This window comes from Rhinolophus hipposideros (assembly GCF_964194185.1).
Source record: "Rhinolophus hipposideros genome assembly, chromosome: 9".
Lineage (NCBI taxonomy): Eukaryota > Metazoa > Chordata > Mammalia > Chiroptera > Rhinolophidae > Rhinolophus > Rhinolophus hipposideros.
In genome coordinates, this window is record NC_138055.1 from 43691118 (window position 1) to 43716953 (window position 25836).

The 25836-nt window shown below is 35.0% G+C and overlaps 1 protein-coding gene across 1 annotated transcript in view; it reads right to left on the bottom strand.

The window, feature by feature from the left end:
• SLC2A13 (solute carrier family 2 member 13) overlaps nucleotides 1–25836 on the bottom strand; it is a 311261-nt gene that overhangs the window by 70449 nt on the left and 214976 nt on the right. The window contains exons 5-6 of the mRNA XM_081061327.1: nucleotides 22887–23050; nucleotides 17770–17890 (exon numbers count right to left, since the gene is read on the bottom strand). Of these exons, the coding sequence (XP_080917453.1) occupies nucleotides 17770–17890; nucleotides 22887–23050 (285 nt within the window). The remainder of the gene's footprint in view (nucleotides 1–17769; nucleotides 17891–22886; nucleotides 23051–25836) is intronic.

The window sequence follows — 25836 nt, forward strand, 5'->3', positions numbered from 1 at the left end:
AACTAGATTGAAACAACTACTTGACTTGGAGTTGATGGGAAAAACACAAATAAATAAAAGTTTTAAAAAAATAATCAATGGTGTTTAAAAACAAAAGTTTAGTGGTACTTCAGGCTCTAATTTCTAGCAACCGACTGTTTCATCCCTTTTTATGAATTCTTGAATTGTTTCTCCCATTTCATCACAGAAAAGTGTACCAATAAACTCCCTAAAGGGGAGGAAGAAGAGAGCTCTATCTGCCAAGGCTGTCACCTTGAATAGGGCTAAGTGTTTTCCTATTATGTTACATGAACTTTTGATCAACATCCCGTGTTTCTCTGAAAATAAGACCTAGCTGGATCATCAGCTCTAATGCATCTTTTGGAGCAAAAACTAATTTAAGACCCGGTATTATTTTAATATAAGATTGGGTATAATATGACATGATATGATATAATACAATACAATACAATATAGTATAATAACGGGTATAATATAATCTAATGCCAGGTCTTATATTAATTTTTGCTCCAAAAGATGCATTAGAGCTGATGGTCCAGCTAGGTCTTATTTTCAGGGAAACATGGTAAAAACCTTAACTCCATCTTTGCAAATATAAGATGACATGGAGATACATGTGTTTATATATGTACATATGTGTATTTAGGTAAATAAATCTGTTTATTATATATACACACATTTATATACAACTTTTTCAGTCAATAAATTGAGAGTAAAATCAGATTTATAATACAATTTGGTAATCAACACACAGGTACCCAAATATTTACCTAAATTGATGAGTTTTAAAATCAAAAAGGAAAATTAAAACAACACACATAATAAGTATTTACAAATTATTTCTAGATTATAAAATTGGAAATGGGACTCAATTTTTATTCTGAACTAATTAACTTTTACTGTTTGCAGAATCACAAACTGAAATTTGAATATATAATATCTACATTTTTTTGTGAATGCACGGTCACACTGACTTTAATATCTTTTATGGCAACATGCAAAAACAGGTTGTTTTACAGCAAGCACTTCACAGTTGTTTTTTTAACCTATTTATGCAAACACTTCCTAAAATTGCCTTTTGGGGGACCCCTTTTTGTTCGTGTGTTTGCTTTGCTAATCAATTGTTCTATTTTTAAGTAGCACCCAAGTATGTTCTTATGCATTAAGAAAGAAATTTGGTGACCAAGTGTGTTTTGTATTTTTCATCAAACCTTACAACACCTGGCACTATGCTTATCACATTAGATGTGCTTCACATAGATACCACAAAATCAAAAGGAAAAATGTATTTTGGCTTATACAGCTTTGCTTATCAGCTCTGCTATGGTTACTTGGAGGGGTTTTTGATTTTTATAGGAAATGAAATGTTGTAATATGAAGGACAAAGTAAGTTTTGCTTAGAGAATGAGAGAAACAATCATGCCCTGGAGCCCCAGAAAGACGTTTGATTTGGAAGCTGTGCTGGATGATAGAGATGAAATAAGACAGCGTGGAAGTCATCTCCCTGGATATCACCATGTCCTCTAATGCCTGCAACTCTATTAAGTGTCATCATGTGCTCTTACAACTATAACCTGCCACACTGACAGGTTTTCAAGAAATTAAAAAGAATTCAAGGAGGATAAAACCAATAGGAATCAGTAAAGTGATGTCGGGGAGGGGGTCAAAATACTAATATTAGCACACTGATTTTTCTCTTTAAGGAAAATATTCAGGTTGACATGTAAATTCATCTCCATAACTAGAGGAGGATGCTAAGAAGAGAATGGCTTTCATGGTCTCCAATCCCTCATCTGAGTGTACAGATAAGGTATAATTTGCCTAAAGGGTATTTCTTTGTAAGTGCATCTCATCTATATTTGCTTCATGTCTTAAATAATGTTTCCCACAGTTATCCAGAGGCCTTAAAAGTAAGACTCACTCAAAATGAACAAAAAATAAAAGCCACAATTTAACTCGGGTCAGAGACATTTTCAAAACTATGTGGTTAAGATGATTCTGCTCTAAGGAAACCCAAGGTGATGAATTGTTTAAAATATTTTAGAATGATTTTACTTTATCTTAAGCACTTGTTTTTATATCAAAGATGTTCTATCATGATCCTTAAAATGACAGAAAAATAATTTTCTGAGCTGAATATAGGTAAATGAAAAACAAAATGAGCAAAAATTAAAAAAACAAAACAAAACTTCGTTAAGTCCAAAATAGACTACAATTCACAAAAATATTTCTCAGAAAAAGAATCTCAATTGCACTAAATGTAGGTATTTTTAGATTTACTGGCCTTTAATCAATTATTGTCCACTTCCCAAAGTGAATGCACACGCTCTCCAGGCAGTAGGGCAACTCACTGCTTGAGTTGTACATTTCAAAATGAAAAGTGGTCAAAAGCTGGGTTCTTAGTTAAAGCTTAGTTCTACGGTCTGCCAAGCTACATCATCTTCTAAGATCCACTTAACTTTAAGCCTTAGTGTCATTGGTAAAATGGGGGAATAAAATAATAATAATAATAACAGCAGCATAATAATACCTCAGTTTTATTGAAGGATAAAAGAGAGAATCCACATAAACCTCTTAACACAGTGGTTGACACCATGGTGACTAAATAATTAATGGCGCCTGCCATGACTAGTATTGCCTTTGAATAGATGAACAAATCACTCATTTACCCAAATCACTCATTTTGAACAAACAAGACAAAGAGCAGCTATTTCACTGGTTTACAAAACCAAAGAAATAGGACAAAAGAAAGACTTGAACGATTTTTTTTCCTCCTTTTCAAAGCTGGAGGTAAATTATTTAAGAGGCCATATTTCTTGCCATCTGCAAAGTTGACCTTAAACTTCTAATCACTATTAAGAGAACTAAACCATGAAAGTAGGTAGAGCCTTACTTGGTCAATCAATTCATCCTTTCTGCTGTCAAGCAGAATCACTCATAAATGTCCTAAAAGTTAACAGATTGCCTGTATCTATTGTTGTGTCAAAGGATGCTGATAGTCTATCTCTACATACATTCTTTGCTTCCTACTTTGTAAGAGAATCCTGATTCTGAACTGGGAACACTGTGGTCTCCCCTTTCTCTCTCAACCACTGTCTAAAAGAATACATTTCCCAGTCTCCATTACAACTAGATATGACCACGGGACTAATTCTGGCTTGTGAGAAGCATTATGTGGGATTTCAGGAAGACTTCAAAGGGAGCTGATTCAGCTAAGAAGCATGGCTCCGTCTCCATTTTCTCCATCTGGCCTGTTTCAGACATAATTGTGGAGTTCCTTCAGCTACCCTGGACCATCCTTGTAAACTTATGAAGAATACCTATGTGGGTACAGCAGAAAGATAGGAACCTGGGTTCCTGATGATACTAGGTTTAGCACATTTGCTCCAAACTCCTGACCTCTGAATTTATTTCACATGAGAGAAAGAAACGTCTTTCTTGTTTATGCCAGTTATTTTGGGTTCTGTTCTATACAACCAAACACAATAGCTAACTAATACAAGAGTATTTTTTTCAAATGCTTGAAATATATTTTTGCTCATTTCTAAATATATTCTGAAATAGCAGTTTCTACTCAAGTCCCAACATCTCTCTAAAGATATGAGACTTGAGCATGGGTTCAAAATATACATAAAAGCCATTCTAAGTTATTGCCAACTGCTGACAAGGGCTGTATCTCATGCTTTGCTTAATAGCTGACACAATAGCTAGTAAATGGTTAGTATTCAGCAATGTAGGCCAAATGACAAAATGAAAAGTGGGAAAGAGTCCCTAACAGTGTGCCTGTGTACATGTGACTGCATCCTGGTAACATGGTTCTCCCTAGTGCCTCAGTCAACGTCTAATGGTGAATGGGGGCATTTAGCAAGCACACCGTTCCTTCAAATTACTTGGACATGAAAGGAGACCTAACAAAAAATCTCAAAGAGTTAGTGCCTCATTCCATTAATCTCATCTGCCCAAGAATGGCTGAGCCTCCATGCTGGGCACTGCCTCTTATTTGTGAGGCTTGAGCTCAGTAATGACAATGACGATGAGAGCTCTAGCTTGTCAGGGTTATTTTGCTTTGTAATTCTGTTTTTTGAGATGCTCATGACTGTAGCTATCTGACCTCAGCACCTCTCTAAATCAGATGGTGAATTGTTTCTTTGTGACTCTTCCTTGTAGGGTAACCAAGCGGTGAAACTTCTTTCTGTAGTGCTACAATTTCTGTCGCTCTGATTTCCCTTTCTGACAGGATAATTACCAAATTGTCTCTTTTGGAGTCTCATAGATTCACGTTTATTTGGGTTTCAATTTAGCTTTTTATGGTATATGTTCACTTTGCTGCCTTTTGCTTTTTAATACTTTAATCTTCAAAGATCTTTTAGATCCTAAGTTACTTTAAAGATTGTATGGCCATTCCATTCTCTTTTTTCCTGGTTAGATTTCTCAGTTCTGTAGATTAAAAAAAAAGAAATTGTCTTACAGGGGCATTCGTTTCTTTTTTCTGTTTTCATTAGTATACTTGTACATAATTTTATTTTAGTCCTGCAGTTTACAATCTTTAGATGCTTGTCTTTCCTCATCTTCCTTGATAGCTCAATTCAAATTGAGTTTATCAAAACAAAATAGACAAGTGCTGAAAGCCAAATGCAAGAATCTAATCAAATAGAAACGAAGCACTATTAGTGTATTGCAAGGCGTGAACAGGGTACCGCGAGGGGCTTATTTGAGAACCTTCAGTTAGCTGAGGAAGGCATACGATTGACAGAAATATCTCGTATTGAATTTCCAAATCAGCTTATGTAATTACTGCAGTTACAGAGGATAACTTACAAGTCCACTCCACAGTCATGCACACACCAGGTCTCAGTACTTGGTTAAATAAATCATGAAACAAATACCTTATATAAGACATGATGTTTAGTTGCTAGGTAAGAAAAAAAGCAGATTGAAAAATAAACAAAGAAGGAAAGAGAAGAAACGTAATACCGGCTTTCAAGTTGCACATTTCTATTTAGGAACACAAGCCAGAAAAACTGGGCAGTTACAAGTCCTTCCAGTCACCAACACCTGACAGCATCCCATCCCTTCACTTTAGGTCTTAATTTAGACTCTTAAAGGTTTGTTCTTCTACCATCTCCACTCTGTTGCCAGGGTGATTTTTGTAAAATACAAATCTGATGATGATATTCTTCTTAATAAGTTCATCAGATTTTTTTTTTTAATGAGGGAGTTCAAAATCCTTATTACCAGTTCACATGAATTCTTATCATTTAAATTCCCAACAGGCTCTTTACGTTTATTTCTCATCATTTCCTACCTTTGTTTAGACCTCATTCCATATTTCTTGAATGGAATTATAGGCATCTGTTTTCTCAAAATTTGTCTGACATTCAACATTTGAAAGTGTTGAGACATCTGCCAATTGATGAACGACCATAGGCATCTTCCCTGGGAAATAAGGACACTGATCTAGGGTCTTCTTTCCAGAGGCATCTGCCCTTCTGTCACACGGCTGGGAGAGATGTTTGGAAAGACCCCCTGCTTTTTAAACCTCTGCCCTAGCCTGTGACAGATGCCAGAGCAAGGTGATGGAAGGGTACTGGGGGTTGGGAGGTGAGGAGTCTTTATCCTCCCTAGGCACTACAACATAGGATGCCATGGGGCTGGGGCCTTAGCTCCTCTCCTCCACAAACTCAGCTGTCTCCCAGTGAAGCTGGCCACATGTCCACCTGTCTCATGGAGGCAGGGGATGGGCGGGTGACTGGGTCAGGCCATGGGAACGGATGCTCACTGGTAATGCTGACCCTGCTGTCCCTGACTGGCCAGCAAGCCCCCTCTCCTTGGAAAAGGCAGAAAGAGAAAGGTACAGGAGACAGTTGTAGACGCTCAGAGTTGGAGAACCAATGGTACTCAGTAAGCACAGCATAAGCATTTTAAGAACGCTCAGGTCCTCCCTTCCATAGCTTACCTAGGGTTTTCTCTCTCTGCCAAAGTCCCCAGGACACAGCTTAAAATTACTGCTTCTCAGCTTATCTCCAAAAAATTAGGCGTATAAGGCACATAATTTAATGAAAGGAAAATATGGATTCTGTGACATTGAATATCTGAAACGAAAGAAGATCATTTACTTGTAGTTTCTAAAAAATATTCAGCTTCTTCTTGTTTCTGCACACATGCTATTCCATCTGTCTGGAATGCTGCCTTCCCCTGCTTTGGTCTGTCTAATTCTGACCAGTCCCTCGCTGCCCAACTTTGAGAAGCCTTCCATAGTATCCTAAGAGTCAATGGATTTGGCAATGGGCAGTGAGAGGAACCAAAAAGGAGTTATCCCTTTAAAACATAATTAGATGAATAGCTCTTTAAAATACTGAGTCCCTCTACTGTATTATTTTTCAAGAATCTAGGTATTAGGTAAAATAAGATAGCCTATAGCTGTTAAAAGAACAGATATTAAAAAAAAAAAAAAAACTACAACACTAACTCTTCTTATAATTCCTCCACAGTTGTACTGACTACTATCTGTCTGCATAAGAATGGAAGACTACTTTGGCACACATGGTGGAATTCCAAGTACAAAAAGCAGGAATATTCATTTAGTATGTTTAGATCTCTGAAGTTTATTCCTATCATATATAGATAGCCAAACACACACATACACACAAATTTATATATGAAAGATGAAAAGAAAGCTAACAAAGAATCATATCTGTATCAACATTAGCACATGTTAATTGACAAGAAATTTATATGTCTGTTTATCCAGAGTATTATACATAATTGTATAGCATATATGAATAAGGATAATCTTGCCAAATTTGATTACATAGGCCAACATCTATTGTTTTGGAGGGTGAATTGCTATCTTCATTTTCAAATGTTTATTATTTTACACTACCCTTTTGTGAACATATCTATTGACAGTCAAATACCAATCATTTGATGATATGAAATAAAAGCCAGGAAGAGTGAAATATTTAGGCCCCACAAAGTTAAATGTTTATATAAACACTAATCAATTAAAATAAAGATTTCCTTTGCTTTTAAAATGGGTGAATTAGAAAATGCTAATAAGTTCTCTCTGTGAAACAACTTTTACTCTTGATTTGCTAAAACTAATCAGCATGAAATTGTGACATAAAAGTAAAAACTGAAGAAAAGAAAGAATAGGGATCCTATTTAAATTTAAATAACATTTAAATTTAAATAGGATTTTAATTTACAAAGTTAAATTCTGACTCTCAACTGGGCTACTGGCTATAACTTTATGACACTAATAATTGTGAAAATGAGCAGTGAATTTTTTAACCTCTGTAAAGTTAGAAGTTAGAGACTTTATTAATCTACCTGGAAGTTGGTCCCAATGTATAACATCATTTATATATATATATATATATATCTTTTAGGATGAAATTACCATAAAATTGACATAATCATCAATGCTAATTACCAATGAGTAACAGGTTTCCACAAAAACTGGTAACTATGCAATAGAAATGCACATGGAGGAAAACATCACACTACATGGATCATGTGAAAAGCAGGGGAATGAAGAACACACTTGTGTCATCAGCTACCTAATAACATGGAATACTTAAGACATGCTGAGCTCTGAGCCGTTATCACTAAAAATTAAGTACTTCTACACAGTGTAAAATAACTTTGCAAAGTTTACGTTCCAAAAATGATAGAATCATCTATTTTACCCTGTCAAGAATCACAACGAACAATATTCTTTACCCCGGTGTTAAAATATAGATTATAGGCAATTGTGTAAAGCATCTTTCTTTTCCACAAACTGAAACTTCCCTGAGGATGGGAACAATGTCTTTTATCTCATTATCTCAGAACAACAGAATCTGGGAAGATGTTATGGAATCTGTTTTCAGTTACAGGGAGCATGATTTAGAAAGGCCTACAGCACTGGTGTGCAGATTTGGGTAGGGTAAGATGTGTAAAGTGGTTAATAATGGTCTAATAACCACTTGTTACAAAGTTTGTATAACATAAGTAGCTTGCGAAATAATCTGTTTTGATCAGATGTTCAGTCACATGGGTTAGTGTTTTCATGAGAAATGACTTATTCCATGGGGGAGAAAGGAAAACCATTCAGTTTCTAGAATGGATCTGACACATTCTGGTAAAATTTCCCTTTATGGCCCTAACATCCTGTTAACGTCATCACACAAATTGTGACTATCATTAGTTGCTCCTGAGAAAGACTGCAATTCAGATGTACTTTCCAGAGTGCAACAAATAAGACTTAAAATGCTATATATTTCCTGTGAAAAATCTGTGTCAAGAAATTATTGTCTTGCTCGATGTTTTAGTGCTGCTGTAGAGAAAAAAGGAACTTGTTCATTGAATGTGCCACAGAGAAGATAATAACCCTACGGCACCACCGCGCTGTAAATCGTTGTTTTGTAGGAGGTAAAAAGGGTCAGACTATCTCATCCACTTGAAGGGGTTGCCTAGTTATGAGACAAAAAATGGCTCTGAGTTTCAGGCAACTGCTCTGTGTCTACTGTGTTCCCTCTGTTGGGGTCTAGAACTAGACATACTGTTTGGAAAATAAAGAACTCTCCCCTGACTCACCGAAGGGTGAACCAGTGTGATATCTAAATGTTGGTTGGCATGGTCATGGTTACAGTACCCTATCTCTATGACTGGTTTCTTGGTCAGTGTTTCAAAACGTCTACCTTATTTCTTTTTAAAAAGAAATCAAAAGGGAATGAAGGGAGTCATCCCTAATTTTGACAGGATCCAAAGGCAGAAATTTATAAATGTAGTCCTTACACTTCCAAGCTGAGCATTTTTTTCTTTTCCTAAATGATTTTCCTAGAAGTCAGTAAGGGCTTTATTCAGGCTGCTATTATAGCATAGTGTTTAATCAAGGTATCTCCTATTCTGCCAGAATTAGATTGCTAAGAAGGAAATGATTGGAAATGATTTTAAAGAAAAAAGTTTTGTAATCTCTATTTGTTTGGGAGTCTGTGCATGAACCCAGTACTCCATCTCTGTTATATAGTGTACCTTAGCTACTGAACATCTCTGAAAGAGTTTTAACATTAGTTCAAGTAAATGGCACATTTACTGGGGCAGAATTTTCTTAAGGTATCTCTGTTTTTAACAATTTTCATCATTTAATACTTGATTTTCAGGGGAGTGTTTTGCTAAATAAAAATCAGTATTTAAATACCTGGCACTTAAATATGTGGAAGTTAAAACTCTTCCCTTCGCTTCTTGGGTAACTGATACTTAGAGTTTCTTTATAATATTCATAGAATTTGGGTAGCATTAACACATATTCAGAGAAAGGCCATTAGTTTCACTACAGAGGGTGGGGTGTGCAGGGTGGAGAGAACACAGAGGCTCTCCACTTTACCAGTTACGTCACTCTAGACAAGTTATATAAACTCTAAGCCTTATTTTCTTAGCCATAAAATTAAATAGTAATAGTATCTTCCTCTTAGGGAAGTTAAAAGGTAATATGAGATAATATTTTAAAAATGTGGAATGATGCCTGCATAGTGAGGAATTAACAGAAACTATTATTATTTTAAATTAAAAAGCATACTTGGAATTATGGTCCATCTATCCTACTGGGTATATCATCTGGGGTCGCTTAACCTCCACTGAGTATCCATAAAATTGAACTGCCTGAACACCTTTTTCCTAATTCTTTCCCTTTAACATTTAACTAACTAGTCTACTAATCATATCTCCCAAGATAACTTTGTCCTCAAGCTCACCATCATCCAATGACTATAGACTCTTGTTATCTCTCTCTGGGGCTGGCAGAGGCTTCTCCCAAAATTCATGCAGAAACCTCCTTACGAAGCTGACATTTAGTCATGTTACTCCCCTGTCTGATGCTGCTAGATGGTTTCCCTCTACCACTCGTCTTGACCTAGTACCTAAGGCCTATCCTTCCACCTCATCGTGTGATTGGTATCCTTTTCTTCAGCACTATCAACCTTTATCATTAAATCCGTGCCACACATCCATCCCATCTTTGCATAGGTTGCTATCATGCCCTGGGAGGCTTCTCTATTTTCATTGGTCTGATTAACTCCTACTCACTCTTGAAGAACTATTTGACCAAGCTCACTCCTATGTAAGGCGTTCTTAAGAGGGCCCAGAAACTCAGGTTGAAAAAAAATTACATCTGTATTTCATTAACCTTTTATTGAAATTTAAAGCATTCATCAATTATGAATGTAGGCAATAAACTACTGACAAGATGGAAATCATCTATTTTCATATCCCATTGCAGTAGTTGCAGAAATCTCAAAATATTATTTATATTCACCACGGTTCTGAAACAATGGTATTAGCCTGCAGTTAGAGCTGTTACTTAATATGTTAATAAATAAGTACATACATTACTATGTAACAAGCTCATTGAAAAACTATTTTGGTAATCGTATTTCAATATAATTGATTTCCTTTGAGCTCCTATATAATTTATTTTATGTAGCTAACAACATTACTCTAATAAGGGGTCCAGAATAATGTAAAGGTGAAGAACCCTGACGTGTGAAGCCTTCTGTGATGGCTCCATGAGAAGTGTATTATACCAGGACATGCTAGGATACATCTACAGGCTTTTATCACACTGCTTTGCAATTCTTTATTTGTATCATTCTTCCTCCTAGCTGTGAGCTCCATATAGAGTGAGGCTTCTTTTTTCCCCCTTTGATCTCCATATCCCAACCTATTGCAGTTCTCAAAAATATTTACTAAAGAAGGAACTGACTACAAATATACATATTTTTTTAAGGTGCTATATTCTCTGATTTGCTAAATTTTGTACAAGCATACAACAATCAACCGCTGATTTGTCTGTTTCTAAGAGCAGTTTATTTCGGATACATGATTTCATTTTTGTAGTCTTCTCATTTATTCATCATTTAACTTGGATGTTATAGTCCAAGAGGCATGTGTCATACCATCTTGTTTTGTTATTTACCTACTTTTTATATTAGGAAAACACTCTTGCATTACTACCAAGGAACAATCTAAAAAATTCACTGAGAATTACCTGAACAAAGTGTGACTCCTTGCATGCCCAAAGATTCACACCTCAACTGCTGGGTCTGCAAGCATGTCTACAAAAATGTATCACTAATCATGCTGCAACCAGGACTAGAAGTAAAGGCCAAACACTTTGAAGAAACAAAGGCTTGGAAGCTTCCTAAATCATCAACTATTTATAGTAACGAAAATTTGCCAAATTTTCTGCACATGTACTTAAGTTCCAGGATAAAAATTATATTAAAAACTCCCTTTAGTTGGCATCACCTACCTTCTTTCAAAACCAACTGTCCATCCATCCACTCATCCAACCAACCATTCAGTCAACCAAAATAATAGTTTCCAAAGTTAGATTCACTGAAGAGATTCTTTTAACAAGGTTGCTATGCTTTTTTTTTAAACATTGGTCAACAACAATAGGTATTTTTCCACCTCTCAAACAGGGAAAATGCAGTAGGAGTTAGGTAACATGGTTTTACAATGTGACAGAAAATACCTCAATTTAACAAGCCAGCATGTTTAACTGTTAAAATCTAAACTGTTTTCATCATTTGCTCATTCAACATCATGATTATAAGAAGATGATCTTCATTATATCTATACTTAAGAGAATAGTTCAGTTTGTTTTAGAAATCTCATTTAATACTTCTTTCATTTGTAAAGTGTTTTTGGCCTTTGTTATAAGGAATTACTCCAGTGATTATGATTATAGTCTACAGTTGTCACAGTATTAGACAGTGTATTCCTTTTGAAGACAGAACAAAACAGGGATAATAGTCTAAAGTGGATTGACTTGAAATGTGAACAAAACTCCAGGTTGATTTTATGTGTTTATTTCAATGACCAGAGTTCTAGAATGAGAACCTAATGGGTTATCAGAGACGCACATTTTTTTCCCTTCACCTTTTTGTGTTACTTTAGACCTAACTGGACAAGTTCAGAAGAGCAGTTCTCAAAAAGTCTTTTGAGTTCAAGAAGGAATCAAAATGACATTTCAAATAAGAGTATAAGTGACAGCAAATATTAAGTATTATTCTTACTATGTGACTGCTGTAATTACTGGAAAGCAAGGGAAAGAGTCTCCAGATTTATGTCCCTGAAACTGTGCTTCTAAGAAGAGAATTCACTGAGGTTTCAGAAACCTGGACTCCTCTCACCTGAGTCGTATCCTAACTGTGTAAAGCATTTGTTCTTGAATATCATCCAACCAATCACCCAGCCCTGGCGCTCCCCTCCAAAATAGCTCATGAGTCTCTTTATATCCACTGCCACTGTCAAAGTTGCCTCATTTCTTGCCTGGTTCTTTTAACTTGTCTCTCTGCATCACCCTTTGTCCTTCTGTAATCAATTATCTACTCTATAGCCAGAGTGATCTTTTAAAAACACAAATCTGATTATGTCATTCTCATCTTATCACTCTTGAAAGGCTTTTCAGTATTCCAAGATGATATCCCAAATTCTCATGGTTCATGAGCTCCTGGCATGCTCTGTAACCAGCCTGCCATCTACTCTATCTTTGTGCCATTCTCTTGCTTGCTTGATAGGACCCAGCCTCACTGGTAAATTCTCGGAAGAAGCCACACTCCTTGCTTAGGGCCTGTACACATGATGTTCTCATTTCCCAGAATGCTCTTTCCCCACGTAAACTAGAGTCCTCCTTTTTGTCTTTCTAGCTTCCCAAGAAGCACTTCCTGATTGTCGAAAACACAAGGTTTGAATAGGGGATTCTGTCATTGTGGGGGCTTTGTAGGTCCTTGGCCAAAAGCTTAGGCATCAAGATAAAAAGGTCATGAAGAACTCGATGAATCTGCCCCCTACTGTAAGTGGCCAACTTCCTGCAAGAATCTCTTCAACTATCTTCCTTTCCAGGTGTCAAATTCAGCACTAAGTGCTATAACAAAATACATGTACAATTATTTGGAGATAAGAGTACATGATAAGGTTATGTAAGATTTTTGTTTCAACTCATTTTCCTTTTCAACCAATTTATGTATATTTATCCTCATCTGAAATAGTTCTGTGGCTATTATTCAACAGATGTAACATATTTTCTTCTGCAGTTTTATTAATATTCACCTCAAGGAGTATTAGCCTGTACCAGGCCAAAAATAAAGTAAAATAAGTAAATTTTAAATGATATCACTAAGCAGAAAATTAAATTCAATAAAAATGGAAAGTTTCAATTCATAGTATAATACTATAGTTATTGTCAAGTTGGTAAGAATTATTGGAAACAAATACATTATCACCAGGATGCCAAATACTGGGGCAAAAATAGGAGCTAACAGATTTCTGTACATTTCTATGGTTTCATAGAAGTTTTATGATTGACTCTAACCACTCTTATAGTGCCCATCCCAATGATGTGTGCTAAATCATAAAAGGTTGGCAAAAGGAGAAGAAAGGTGTAGTTAATGCAAAATTATTTCTATTGTAAATGACTGCTAAAGGGATTAATTAGTTAGGTGTATACTGCTTTTCAAAACCAGTGTCACCACCACAGGGAGGTCTAAGATGAAGCAATAGTTTATCAGTTTGGATGTTTGGAAACTTCATGTGGAGAGGAAAACATGAAAAAATTACTCTATAGAAAAAGAACCACATTTATTATTTTTGTACTCTTGGTTTAATATGTTCACAAAGAAAAAAAAAGTAATGAAAGGAAGTTGACAGTTAAAAAAAAAATTGAAGCATTATGGTAATGTTTCTCAGTGGAAGACATCCAGTAGGTCCTGACTTAACATCGTCAAGAGGTTCTGTGACTTTAAGGGAAATGACATATAATGAAACCAATTTTACTGTAGGCTAATTGATATAAACAAGAGTTGCTAAGGCATCTCATCAGTATTATAACAAAATGAAGTCATTCCAGGACCTACTATATTGGATCGCCTGGGGTAATGTTTCTAACCTATTCTCCACTGTCCTGGTAAGGCAGATCTGTGTGAATAAGAGATGGGTAGCTTAAATACCTCCTTTAAAGATTCTAGGTAAGACTCTCAGTTGAGAAATTTTGAAAGGAAAAGAATGATGAATTAGAGACAGTCTCTTGTCAATTCCTACTAAAATATAGTAATTGCCTAATTCAGTTACCCCATCCTATTTCCATGATCTAATAGTTAATTATTTTAAATTCCAATTGATTTTTCTCTCCTAAAAATATCTAGACTTCGTCTACCTGTTTATTTTTAATAGTCAACCATAGTCCAGGCAACGATCATCTCTCTCAGACAACTCTAATAACCAGTCTCCCTATATCAGTTGGTAGTCTGTGCACCCCTAACCCCAGAGAGAGTTTGGAATTAGAAACCTGGTCAAGTCACTCCCCTGCTTAAAGCTCCTCAATGGGGTCATGTTTGTGTGCCAAACACTGGTTTTAGGGGATTTTTATATAATAATGCATCCGTATTATAATCTTATGAGTAGGTGCTCCATAAATATTTTTAACTGCACGCATGCATGAATGAATGAATGAGAGGAGATGAAAGCCCGAAGGCAAGGGTAACTTGCAATTCTACAATTGTATACTTTAGGAAATATCTGTCTACTTTGAAGGGTTTTATGATAGTGATTGGCATATACTGAGATCACACTTATAAATAATGTCAAAAATTTGAGGGAAGTTTTACCTAGGAAAGGTTTAAATCCTCAAAGCTTGGACAGCTTTCATAAGAAAATATGTTTAATTGGATAAGAAAATGGTAGTAAAACAGCAATTTGAGAGTGTGGAACTGAAGGCTGTATTAAGAATATATGTGTGTGTTCTCATTCAGATATATGATTTAGATGATACCCACACTAAAGTTATTTCTCCTAGCCACAGTTAGTACCCTGTGGCAGCTTTTATTCAGGTGGCTGCACATTTGATAGATGATTGGATAAGATGTGATATATATATATGTATATATATATATGTATATATGTATACACACATATATATTCCATTGTGTATACACACACACACACACACACAAAATGGACTATTATTCAGCCATAAGAAAAGATGAAATAATGTCATTTGCAATGACATGCATGGATCTTGAGATTATCATGCTAAGTGAAATAAGTCAGACAGAAAAAGTCGAGAACCATATGACTTCACTCCTATGTGGGATATAAAAGTGAAAGCAAGAAATGAACAAGACAAACAAATAATCTTATAGACACAGAGGACAGTGGTTATGAGACATTAAGTGGGGAGAGGGGTGGTAGAAAAGGGTAAGGAAGTCAAATATGTGGTGATGAAAAATTTGACTTTGGGTGGTGAACACACAATACAATATATAGATGATGTATTATAGAACTGTATACCTGAGACCTATTTAATTTATTAACCAATGTCACCCCCAATAAATTTAAGAACAAATAAAATAAATAAGAACCACTGTTTCTGAACTATTCACTTTCTTAAATCTCATACTATAGTCAGAATGGATTACATAAATTGTCTCTATAGTATATAGATTTCTACAAGTGGAAGTGCTGAGTCACTGAGCATAGGAATTTAACTTTTATTAGGTAGAACTATATTACTTTCCAAAACAGAGAAAAATATTTACACTCCTACCAATGGTATACAATGTTCTTAATATAAATATTAAACCAACTCCCCTTTTTAAATGTTCTATTTGCTTTATTTTCCTATACGGATCATTCCATGGGGAAAGCATACTACCTACGTTTATTTATAGCATGCACATTACTCATTGTAAGGTACGACAAACATGACTTTTTCATGTTTATCTTACAGAAAGGGGAAAATTGTACAGATAAGTTTTAACAACAAAAGCAGTAAAGGGACAGCAGGAATATTTTATAAAATCACTCAGACTATAAATACATACTGTCAAATTCCCACAAAGACTAATGTTACTCTGAAAAAAGGCACATAATAAACAATTGTTTTTCATACTCATTGACTTCCAAAGGACATCTAAAATTTGGTTCAGTTTTCAAAAATAGCTCCCCATTTTTGATAAGACTAAAATAAGACTATACCATTTCTCACTCCATTACAATTTTACTTTGACATATTAGGTAGATGATATTAACCTAGAAGGATCAGGGGGATTAATGGGTTGATGATCATAAATTACTGTGCAATGAACTATACTATGGCAATAAATCTTTTTATTTAAACTTTAAGAGTTGATGTCAGGAAACCTATTTCATTACGTAAATCATTAAAAACTTAGTCATTCCTTGTCTGTATCAGAAATTCATAAAACTTTTTTCATACTGTTTGGCTGACTTTCTGCCTTTAGTTGACCTGACAGTGTGTTAGTCTTATTCTGAATCTAAATCCCTACATCTAAATCAGACATCAGAATCTAGGTTTTGATCAAACAACAGCAATTTTAAAATAATTTATCAGAGGTAACTGTGTTAAAAACATTTTACTTAAAACATACATCAAGAGAAACAAAAATAGACCTTGCTGAATTCTGGCAACAGCTCTATTATCAATCTAGCAGTGAGGTGAGATTTCCAAATAAAGTTTACTACATTTAGAAAGAGTCTATGCTAAGGCTAACCTCTTGTATTAAGATACCTTTAAGTTTTCTTTAGAACAAGATAAAGATTATAAACAATTAGTAAGCCAATAAATAAATAAAACTCATTAGTGAGAGAAAGGAGGAGCTATACCTCTTCATTTTCAAAGGCAAGTGGATATCACAATTTGGGATTGGGAATGTATAATAATATATATCTTCCTCATTGACGTGATGAGAAGCCATCACAAATACAAACTCAATAAGAAGCTCCAAGTGGATTCCAACTGGAATTTGGTGTATCAGTTGTAGTGTTTTAATTTCATACAGGAATACATGATTAAAATTAATAAATCATTCACCCATTATTAATAAATTCATTAATAAAATCATTTACCCCTTTATGTGAGACCTGTGTCCATCTACCCGAGACTGAAGAAATATCATTTTTTTGTTTTTAAAGCTAAGTCACATTCTATCCGGATGTTTTAAAGGGGTTGCTAGTCTTTTCAACCACTAAAATGAAGTAAAAAACTTTGCAACGCTGCTGCCACATATGTTAATTGATCTGTTCAATCACTGAATCTTAATTCATTTGTGTATTCTTTAGTCTATCTGACCGTCTATCCATTTCTCTGTCCATCTATCCCATAATGTGTACACCATTAGACTTAAATGAGCTTTGAAACCTGCAGCTTGCCATTAGAACACGTTTCACTGTCTTCTACCATTCCCTTTCCACTTTCTAATCCTTAGGAAGAAACCTAGTAGTAGTGAGAGGAAACTTTCTTTTCTGCTTAAATGAATGAGGGGATACCTATGGAACTCAGTAAAAATTAACTGTTAGAATATCCAGATGATAATCAACTATATCAGACATGTACATCATGGAAAAGTTTAATTACTGATTAAAGTTATTTATTTCAGCTAGAATGTAGATGTTACTGAGTCACATGTGACCTAAAATAGTTTTACAGTATTTCTGCTTAGATTCTGTATCAATCCCTACATTAATTTCAAGAAAAACACCACCAAAACTGTGTCAAGCAACTCACATTTCCTTAAGCAGTTCCACCTTCATATCTTCACATATCTTTTCCTTTGCCTGGTGGTCCCTCCATACCACCTTTCCCATTTTCTTACCTTCTCCATAAGCAAGCTTGTACTCATCTCTCAAATTTCAGAAAAGTTAAAAGCAAACAAAGACATTTTCAGAGTTAGCATTTTTAGAAGGAGAATCATAACGAAATCTCACCTGTATCTTGTGCAGGTAGCATTTTGACTTGATGGAGCTACTGGTTTAAAAGTGATACGTGGGGAAACCTGGGCTGATAGCAGAAATCCCAAAGCAAGAATAATGAGTGCTATGGTGGTACCTAAAAAAAACAAAAAACAAAAAAACAAAACCATTTTACATCAGAGAAGAGTTGACAACATTCTTCCAAAGTAGACTGGGTTTGGCTAGACATAGCTCTGAAAAATACTTTGATCTATCTTCAATGGATTACAAAAATGCTCCTAATAACAAATTATCAAAAAAACTCACTAGCACATTCATTGTGAGACATGACAAGAGTGAGATTCCAAGCAAATACATCTGCTAGACAAGCAGTAGATTGGTAATGATTTAAAACAGAACAAAACAAAACAAAACCAAATACTTGTATTTCTGACAGTCTCAAAATCAATTGGTGCAACCAACATTATCAAATGCCTAACATGTCAGGAAGATGCAAGGCAACAGATTTACACAAGTGTTCTTTCATTGGCAAGAAAATGTTCTACTGACATTTGATCCTGTAAGACCCAAATCAGTAAACTAAAAAGTAACAAATTGAATATTTCAAAAGTAGTTGAAATAGCATTTCTTACTAAAGAGAGCAGCATTTTTTAAAGACTAAGATGCCAGAAGTGATATAACACATGTAGTCATTCTCCTTCCCATTGGTACTTGGAATATTTGTTTTTGATTTTAAGGTGTAGGAATGGTGATTAAGTATATCACTTAAAAGACTCATTTTTGAGTCCCTTTGAGACATCTGATGGTAAATAAGAAAGTTTTCCAATTTCTGACTATTGTTGCAGCCATGGTGAGGGTAAATAAAAATGGTCATGCTCTACTTTGTTTTTCTTGACAGATATTTTATGTAAAATGTTTTTAAAACAGTTATTGTTGACAAATTATTTTGTAAAAATTGTTGTTGTTTGAGCAACATAGAATACTCTCTCGATTTGACGTCTGATTTAGATGTAGGGATTTAGATTCAGAATAAGACCGATACACCGTCAGGTCAACTAAAGGCAGAGTATGAAAAAAGTTTTATAAATTTCTGATACAGGAAAGGAATGACTAAGTTTTTAATGATTTACATAATGACATAGGTTTCCTGACATTAACTTTTAAAGTTTAAATAAAAATATTTATTGCCGTAGTATAGCTCACTGCACAACAATTTAAGATCATCAATCAATTGATACTCCTGATCCTTCTAAGTCATCATATCTACCAAACAATGTTCTCCACAGGAAGTGAAGTGTGTTGGATAAATAGCATTCTCAAAAAATATCTGATGTAATAAGTTACATTAACCTGGTACAGGGCTGAGATTATCAGTAAATACTAAGAAAAAATGATTTCCCTTCCCACGACTCTAATAGAACACATTCTGTGTGTGTGTGTGTGTGTATATATATATATACATATATATATATATATATATATATATATATGTATATATATATATATCACCTGTGGAATCTGTTTAAAGTGCATAAGCTCCATATCCCATCTGAAAAGATCCTAATTTAGTAGATCTGGGGTAGGACACAAGCATCCACATTTTAAAATAAGTACCCCTAGTAATCCTGATGGAGACAGGCTGGAAGTGATGTTTTCAGAAATATTCCACTACCAAAATATCTGGAGGAAAATAACACAGTGTGTCTGGCTTTCTTATTTATAAGCAATAAAGTTACATAGATATAAACCTTCTTCTGTTAAAAGAATCAAGAGGTTGTCATTAAATTTGTAATATTTACAAGGAAGACCAGTTCTCTAAGCAAGCTTTGGAAATATCCTAAGTCAGAACACCACAAAATGTCCCACATTTAAAATTATTCATGGACTATATACTTTATATTTCTTTGTATAAAGAGTTTCTTTGTCCAGGTCTAGCTAAATATAGTTTATTTGTAATAATTTTTAAAGAATGAATACCTATTCAAAAATTATTTTGATATGTTTTCCCACTATTTTTAACCCACTATAATAAAATAAATCATAATAAAAACATAAAATAGGGGACAAAACTGAATCAGAGGTTTAAAAATTCTAGGCTAATTTAAGAAATTTAAATAGAACAGTGGTCTAATACTAAGCTCTATTAGAATATCAAATATATATCTACGTACAAATGAATAAAATAAAAACATTGATATAAAACTATGACTAACGCAGAATCATCTGGTATCAGAAAGGGACATAAACATCTATTACATGGGTCATGTTGGAGTAATACACCATATCCAACCAACCAAGGATAGAAAATAGTTGGGGAAAAAAGCTACATTGTTGCTGATGTATATACTATGTAGTTAGGGCTTCAATAGTTCTGTAATGAACATGTACAGATTCTTTTTCGAGTCATTATTCCTTAAACAATAGAGTATAACAAGTATTTACATAGCATTTACATTGTATTAGGTATCATAAGTAATCTAGAGATAATTTAAGGAGAATGTGCATAGGTTATATGCAAATATTATGCCATTTTATATAAGAGACTTGAGCATCTGCAGATTTTGGTATCAGCTGGGGGGTCCTGGAACCAATCCCCTATGGATATGGAGGAATGATTGTACACTAACGGCTGTTTTGCAATATGTTTTCTTCTGAAGGTGTAAATGTCCATTGGTCATTATGTTCTAGTGTGACTTGTTGATCACAGTTAAAAACCAGAACTGCATATATATATACAGGTAAAGAGGAAGTCTATGAGCAAAAACACCAGGCCCTTTACCTCCTAAACTACTGTAATATCTCTATCATCATTTTAATTGGCCATATCACAAGGAAATCAGGTGCCTACTTGATGGAAGATCTCTCTCTCAAGCTAGAGGCATCACCATGTGGTATGGTTGTGGATGGAGCTGGGGTATTGGTGGTTTTGGTTGAAAAGAGAACATGGCAGGAAAGTAAAATGTCTACAGGTTTCTGATAAGAAGTAGTCACTGAAACCCCTTGGTCTCTGCCCCCAAATAACTGTCTTAATACTTTCTCTTAATAGTCAGGGGAGGCTCTGGAAATCCTTCAGGGTTTGGGCCTACACTGAGAGGTGAAACATGACATCAGCTGGAAGTGTTCAGGAAAGTTCCTGTATTCTGATGATGCAAAGTGACTTCATATTATAGTTAAAACAACAACAAAAATCACTCTTTGGCAGAAATAATGCTGTAATAACTAAAATGCCCTGGGCACTTTACTGCCTGGGTCAGTCAGTGTTTTAAATGCTTGCTATACGTGTATAAATGTGTTTAGTCCTCATTACAAGCATATAAGGTAGGGACTATAGTTAATCCCTGTTTACAGATGAGAAAATGGAACCTTCTTCAGAGTCACGCAATTCAAACCTAAACAGTCTGGCTCCATAATGCCTCAAAATCCTGCAGAATAGATGAGAAAGTATCTCATTAAAATGCAAGAAATGAAGGATAAGAGGCTGCTAGAAAAAAGCTTTTCTCTGGATCTCAAAATCACAGATTCCCCAGATCTCAAGTCAAATACCAAATTTAATATCTGAAATGCTATTTTGAAATCATACCTTTTAAGGTAATAATGTATTGAGGCCCTGTCAAAAACGAAGGATATCCATTAAAAAAAAAATTTAAGTGGCCATTACCTCTTCTTAGAGTTGACCTGAACCTCAGGGGTATAAGCAAATTCAATTTCCAAACAACTGTAGAAATTTATTTTTAGCATATCACTACCTAACTATAATCAACACTTCTTGTTTGTTTGTTTTGTTTTTGAGAATTTACCATTGTAAGGAAGCAGTCCAATTCATTTTTGGATAACTGATTATTAGGAATATTGTTCTTACATTAAATGAAAATAAATCTATGTCCTCTTAACAGCTACCACATGCTATAGAGTAAGATACCTTTAGATCTCCCCTTAGACTTTTTTTCTAGGTTAACCACTTCTGGTTTCTGTAACAGGTTTGTAAATGTATGGTTTTTAAACCATCACTTTTACTCACTTTCCCTCCCACTTCCCTGTATAACGTGGCTCTTAGCCAGACAATCTTCCCCTCAGTTTTTCCTCAGTGTTGACACTGCAGTTAAACCTACATTGCTGGATTCAAGGTCTTCCATGGCTTAGGCAAGAACAGAGGGTGGAAGCATTCCACTCTTCCTTCTGGAGTTAGGGGTGGGAGAGAGCTTGTGTTCTTAATGACTGAGTATGAAACTCAGAATGTATTTTCTCATCCAATCTGGGTCAAGGGCCTGAAGCAGTTCTACTAGATTAATGTTTTAGGCATAATTTGGTTAAAATAGAATATAGTTAATGCTGGCATGGAAACCAAATTTTAATGGAAAAATGTATCCTCACTCTAAATAAACTTATAAAGGAGCTATTAGAGGACAGCTAATTGATAAGGAATCCGCTTGTACATATGAAAAAGATTAGGAAATTATATTATGCAATCATGTGAAGACACTAGCAAAGATGGTCTCTTCTGTCAAGTGAAATAGCCCTTGTGCTACAGAGAAATGATAAATGAAATGGGCAGCAAAGACAAAAGATACTTGAAAGCGAGAAAGGTTTTGTCTTATTTAGCTATCATAGAATACAAACTTAACAAACCAGAAATTACCCTAGAATTTAGGCCTGATTTAAACACAAAAAGAGTTTGTCCCTGCTTTGTGAAGAAATTATACAATTCTAATATTCCACTGTTGTAGAGTTTTGATATAAAATGTTCCAGATTTACCTCCATATTATTCTAAACTTAAAAATCAAACATATGTTAAAAAGTGAGTTTATGAATACCAAGTTTTTCTTCCAACCAAGGAGGAACAAAAAGATTTTATTCCTGTCACTTTTGTACTTTTGAGTAAAACTCAATAACTCAAAATGTTACCCTCGGTAGATTCAAATTGTTCTTAACAATTCTAGTGATTAGTCACATTCTAGTTTCTAGTTACACATCATAACATTCACCAAGTTCCTTTTTACAAGCTTTTTATCTAGAGGAATTCTATTGTTTGGTGAAAAACACACTATCAGAAGGTATTGGTATTGCACTTGGAAAGTTAACGTGTCATCATTAGAGAAAATTTCATCATTGAATTCCTCATCCAGCCACATACCTGCTAAACTACCGAAGGTAAGCTTTCTGCGGCCCACTTTCTCAACAAGCCAGACTCCCACAAGTGTGAAAATGAAATTTGTGAAGGCTGTAACTGAAGCCAGCCATATTGCAAGTCTATCATCTTCAACACCAGACATCTGCAGAATCGTTGCACTGTAGTACCTGTGAGGCAAGAATAAAACAATTGTTGCTGATAGTTACTCAAAGAAACAGACTTATTCATAAAGAAAAATACCTACCTGACCTCAAAAAAACCATGAATAACTGCAGTAATAACATCAAGTTAATGTGGGAATTAATGCAAACTGTTTAAAGGATCACGATAAAAAGACTGTTCAGATAAATTTATTTTGAATTTTATATAATCAAGACAAGACACTCAAGCAAGTGGAGAGAGGGCTGCAGGCTTCAAAAGTAAAACATACCCCACAAGTAGGGACAAGGGCAGCTGGTAATTTCACTAAAACTATCAAGGATAAGCTCCAATCCCTGGAATGAATTAGGAGTCATCAAACACTGTGCAATGATGTACTTATAAGAGAAAAGAGGCTCGCTGCATATAATAAGGGAAGTGAGATACAACGGCAGAAATCTGGTACAAGGAATCTCTTGGAAGGAGACACAAGGAGTAAGAAGAATGTGTCAATTTATCAGGCATCCCAGAAGGAGATGAAAAACTGACATGATGGACATGAGAATGGTTTTGTGCTTCCTAGAGAAGTGTACTCCTTGGTAAGTCTCTAGCATGATCTGCATGAGTAGGTTCTGGACATAGTCCCCTCCCCCCACAGTTACTTTACTGGAGACTGGCTCTTAAAAAACCATAATGCCAATTGGTTCATGCACAATGGGAGGTACATCTGGCACATTTAAAGATGACAGGTTTCGCACAGATCATTTCTTTTCTGGTGAAAATATCAAAGGCTATATAAGAAGATTACAGCTGCCCTTAAAACCAAGGCAGCAAAATACTCCTGATGAATCACCTATCAAGTGAGATAGAAGTCAAATCCTAACGACACATTCTGAACCAGGGATCTGCCTGCTTTTCCAGCCATTCTAAAACAAGTTAGCTTTACCCCAATCCAACAGTGGGCAGTCAAGCAATGTGTTCAATCATGTTGCATATTTCCATAGTTACAATCTACAGTTTTTGGATATTTATCAACATTTTCATAATATTTCAAAAATAAAATTTGTTTTAAATACATTGAAGTCTCATTGATTCATCGATGGCTTCTGTGCACCACTTTCTAAAGGATGACTTTATATAAAATAGTAACACCAACATAGGTTCATTCATATTAACAGAAAGTTTTTATTTTTGAAAGTAGTAAACCAAACTTATGAACTACTATGCAGCATGAAGGATGTGTTGTACTAATCACACTAAAAATTATGCCAATCATTTTAAGATTTTGAATTCTGACAGCTGTTATAAAAGAGAAATTCCCAGTGGAACTACTCCCATCATCATGATTTTGTGAACGCTCTGCAGTCAGATTGAAAAGTAATAATAAACTATGAAAACAATTCTGAGTAGTGCTTTACAGTTTCCAAATTTTACTGTATATATATGATCTCATTTTCATAAAGACCTGTGTATCAAGGTCAAACCTATGTGTAATCACTGAGAAACTGACATAAATACCAAATCTAGAAAGGAAGAAAAGAGAAATGCTTAGAGAAAACTGAAATATTTAAAGCCAAAAAAAATTTGTACTTGTCATGCTATTCTATTAAATTACAGTCTTCTCAATGTTTTAAAGATTAAAAGCATGCATTGCACAAAATAATTATTCCAAATAGAGCCATAAAAAAATACTAAATAAAACAGATTATTGCAATGTTTTCATTTTCAATACAATAAAAATCACAAAATCGAAAGTGTTAAGGAATAGAAAGAGGAGTGGTATCAAACAAAATAAATTGGACAGTGTCAAAGATTTATTTAAAATACATAATGTTCCCTAGCTATACAAGGACATTTCTTTTATGGTACTTAAGTTTTAGAGGCAGAGTGTAACCAAAGACTGGCCTGGGAGTCAGAAACCTGCATTTTCATGGCATCTCTGTGGTGTGTTGGTCAGGTCAAGTAATGGAATCATTCATTCACTTAACATTTATTTATTGTGTACTTACTATATAAGTGGTGTGAAATACTAAGAACCCACAGATATGTTACTAGACCCAGTTGTTGCCCTTAAGAAGCTCACAGTTTAGCATAAGAGGAACAAGTGGAAATAATTTTAATATCGCAAGGTATACATGTCACCATGTGGCATAAAGGACAAAAAAAACAACTTTATTTGTTGTGGTAAGTTTCTTGATTTTCCAGGAAATTAACGTTTGACTTTCTTGGAAGAATTCATAGGGGTTTGCCAGCAGGTACGATCTGGCAGGATACTAGGGGTAAAGGAAATGACATGCATGAAGGAGAAAAGTGCAAAATAGTAAGCTGGGCTCATAGACTGTGAGAACCCTACTTTGGCTGAACAGAAGGTGCAGAAAAAAGAGAAGTGCGATATGAGACAGCAGCAGAAGCTTCTGTTGCAGAGGGACATTGACTGCCATCCTTCATGTTTGAGCTTTTATCTGTAGGCAGTAGAAATCATAAAACGACTTGAAAGAGAAATAACAATTAAATGTGTTCTATGAAAAGATCACTCTAATGATGGCCACATGGGCAGACTGGAAGTGGACCGAAACAAAGGTATTGGAGAAGCGTTTTATTGCAGGTCATACTGGCAACAGGCACCTGAAGATTTTCTGTATTAATGGGAAAACAGTGAGAACAGGGGCTGAAATTCCATGGCCTTGTATCTCCTTGTCAGCAAGAGTTGCAACTTCCACCCACACTAAATCTTTTCCGGGATGGAGTGCCCTGGGTTTCATCTTCATTTTCTTTTCTTGAACACTGCTAATAAATGTGTTGGTTTTTATTGCTA